General features: G+C 36.9%; 1 protein-coding gene across 1 annotated transcript; it reads right to left on the bottom strand.

The window, feature by feature from the left end:
* Positions 1 to 346: 346 nt before the first annotated feature.
* Positions 347 to 1880, bottom strand: LOC133175385 (CCAAT/enhancer-binding protein delta-like). Its single transcript, XM_061310483.1, has one exon. The coding sequence runs from the start codon at positions 1769 to 1771 to the stop codon at positions 680 to 682; it is 1092 nt and encodes a 363-aa protein (XP_061166467.1). The 5' UTR covers positions 1772 to 1880; the 3' UTR covers positions 347 to 679.
* Between the last annotated feature and the right edge of the window lie 466 nt (positions 1881 to 2346).

Consider the following 2346-nt stretch of genomic DNA (forward strand, 5'->3'; position numbering starts at 1 on the left):
CAGTATTAGTTCAGTATTAATTCAGTATTAAGTTAATATTTTTAGAAGTACATATTTCAAGGGTGAATTATTTAATGCATATATGACAGTTATTTACTAAAATAAAGTTTACATATATTTTCATTGAAAAAGAAAAAAATCAAGTTTACATCAAATACTTTTTATGCTTCAAAAAAGTCTACTCAATTACTTAAAAAAATCTTAATAAAATTTCTTTATACATGTACATCAGGAATATTTATCAAAATATTTTGCAAATTCAAAGAAACAACACATTGTACTTTATAATAAAAATATTTTATATTGAATACAAACCATACTTTATAAACTTGAACTTATTATATCTTATGGCCTAGCTATTGAACACAGCATATTTGTAGTTTGTGTATGGATTAATGAAAGTGTTAGAAAAATACTTATATCTAATATACTTTCTCCAAAGTTGTCACCAAAAATAGTGTTTAAAACTTGTCACATTATAGAATAATGCCTTTCACACATAATTTATTGATGAAAAAGTGTAAGCCACAGGGATCACCATTCTTGTATATACATGTAGAATGTATACATATTTTCTCGTAGAAAAGAGAGAATGCTGCGCTTAATCATGAAAAACTCTCTCACTGGGACAACAAAGCATGTACGGGCAATACGTACGGTACCTCTCACATCTGATGTATCACTGAGTTTTCCCCTCTGGAAAGCCTTTCAGTCTCCTCACCTCCGTTCTTAGATCCTCCACTTGTTTTTTGAGCACTTTATTTTCATTTTCTAATTCTTTCATTTTCTCCTCCATCTCCTCTTGTTTACGTTTAGCCTTTTCACGACATTTTCTGATAGCAATGTTGTTTTTAGCACGTTTGATCATGTATTCCTCGGTATCCTTTGGAACAGTTCTTCTTTTATAGGTGCGATTACTATTAGGTCCAGGTTTTCGGCCGGGGCGACCCGGGGGTGGAAGGTTTAACGACCTATGCGTAGTCGATGATGATGGCTGTGAAATTTGGAGATGGTCAGAGATACTATGGGAGGAAGAATCCGAAGTTACATCCACAGGGGACAGCGGATCGGACAGCTGACTAGATGTGCTTGGGAGGCTTTCAATGAGGGAATCCTGGCGCTGTGGGGCAGACGAAGCTGCTTTGGCTGCCCCAGAACTGTACTGTCCGTGTGTTAGTAAGTCTATAACAAGCGAGTCAGTGGTGGTGGGGACTGAAAATACGCTATCTAAAGCACTTGTCATGGGTTGGTCATAGCTTATACTAGGTGACGTGGAAGATGGCGTGTTTTGTACTGCACTACCTACTATGGGTCCATGAGAGAAGGGAGTGTCTGTTTGCATGAGTGAAACTGAGGCAAGGTCCTCCGGAAGTGCTGTGTCCCCTTGGTTTGTGTCAAAATTTTGTCCAACGCTCTCTGATATTCCCATCAGTAAACGTTCTACCTCGTAAGAATATGCCAAGTGATCAACTTCGGCCATATTTTCTCCAGACTCGGTTCGAAATTTTCCAGTGTACACGATCTGAGAATTAGAATTTCCACCTATTCCGTATTCAAGATGAGAGGAAAAGTCTTCTGAAAACATGTCGGAGTTGGAAGGCGGGTCTTTGGTCAATTTATCGCCATTTTCAGAAGTATTCATGTTATCACTGGGGTATCTTTCATCACTGGTGGTCCAGAGCAGAATAGAAAGGGGCATTGAATGATCTGAAATGCTACCCTTACAATTCATGGACATATAGGTCCCCGGATCTGGGTGGAGACCCAGCATGGAGAAGGAGCAAACACCGACTGACGAGAAATGAAAACATTCAAGAAAAACTGAACTTTGGAAATATACAGGAGATGTTGCGAAAGTATTGTATTTGGCCCGTCTCTTGTTTGATATTTGCTATTTGGTACTTGATAACTTTAACCCGCCTACAATATACAAGCTATTATATGTTGAAATAGTCTTCGTCGGCACTGGAAAGGGGAATCCTAGAGTAAGCAGGCGCATGCGCACTCATCGATTGATAAAAATAAATGAATGAAAAGTGAAGTGCACGAGTTACGCAATCGGAACGCTAGTATGGCGTAAAATGTGATTCATGCAAATTGCTGTTTTAATTATTTCCGAGATACTTACATTATATGTTAAAGAATATCCACGTATTTAAATGTTTTGTAGATGTTTTCAGGTCGTTTTCAAAAGATTATTATAATAGACAGTGTACTGCTAAATGTATTATAAACTATAATAAATTTAAAACACAATAATTGATATGTGTTGTGGTGATGTTTATTACCCAAGGGTATGTATTAATAAAGTCTCTTTAATATCGCTTATATGTATGTTGTGTATGA

The sequence above is a fragment of the Saccostrea echinata genome, unplaced genomic scaffold (genome assembly GCF_033153115.1).
Source record: "Saccostrea echinata isolate AGI-Se365-2 ecotype Australia unplaced genomic scaffold, CSIRO_AGI_Sech_v1 ptg000062l, whole genome shotgun sequence".
NCBI classification, from domain to species: domain Eukaryota; kingdom Metazoa; phylum Mollusca; class Bivalvia; order Ostreida; family Ostreidae; genus Saccostrea; species Saccostrea echinata.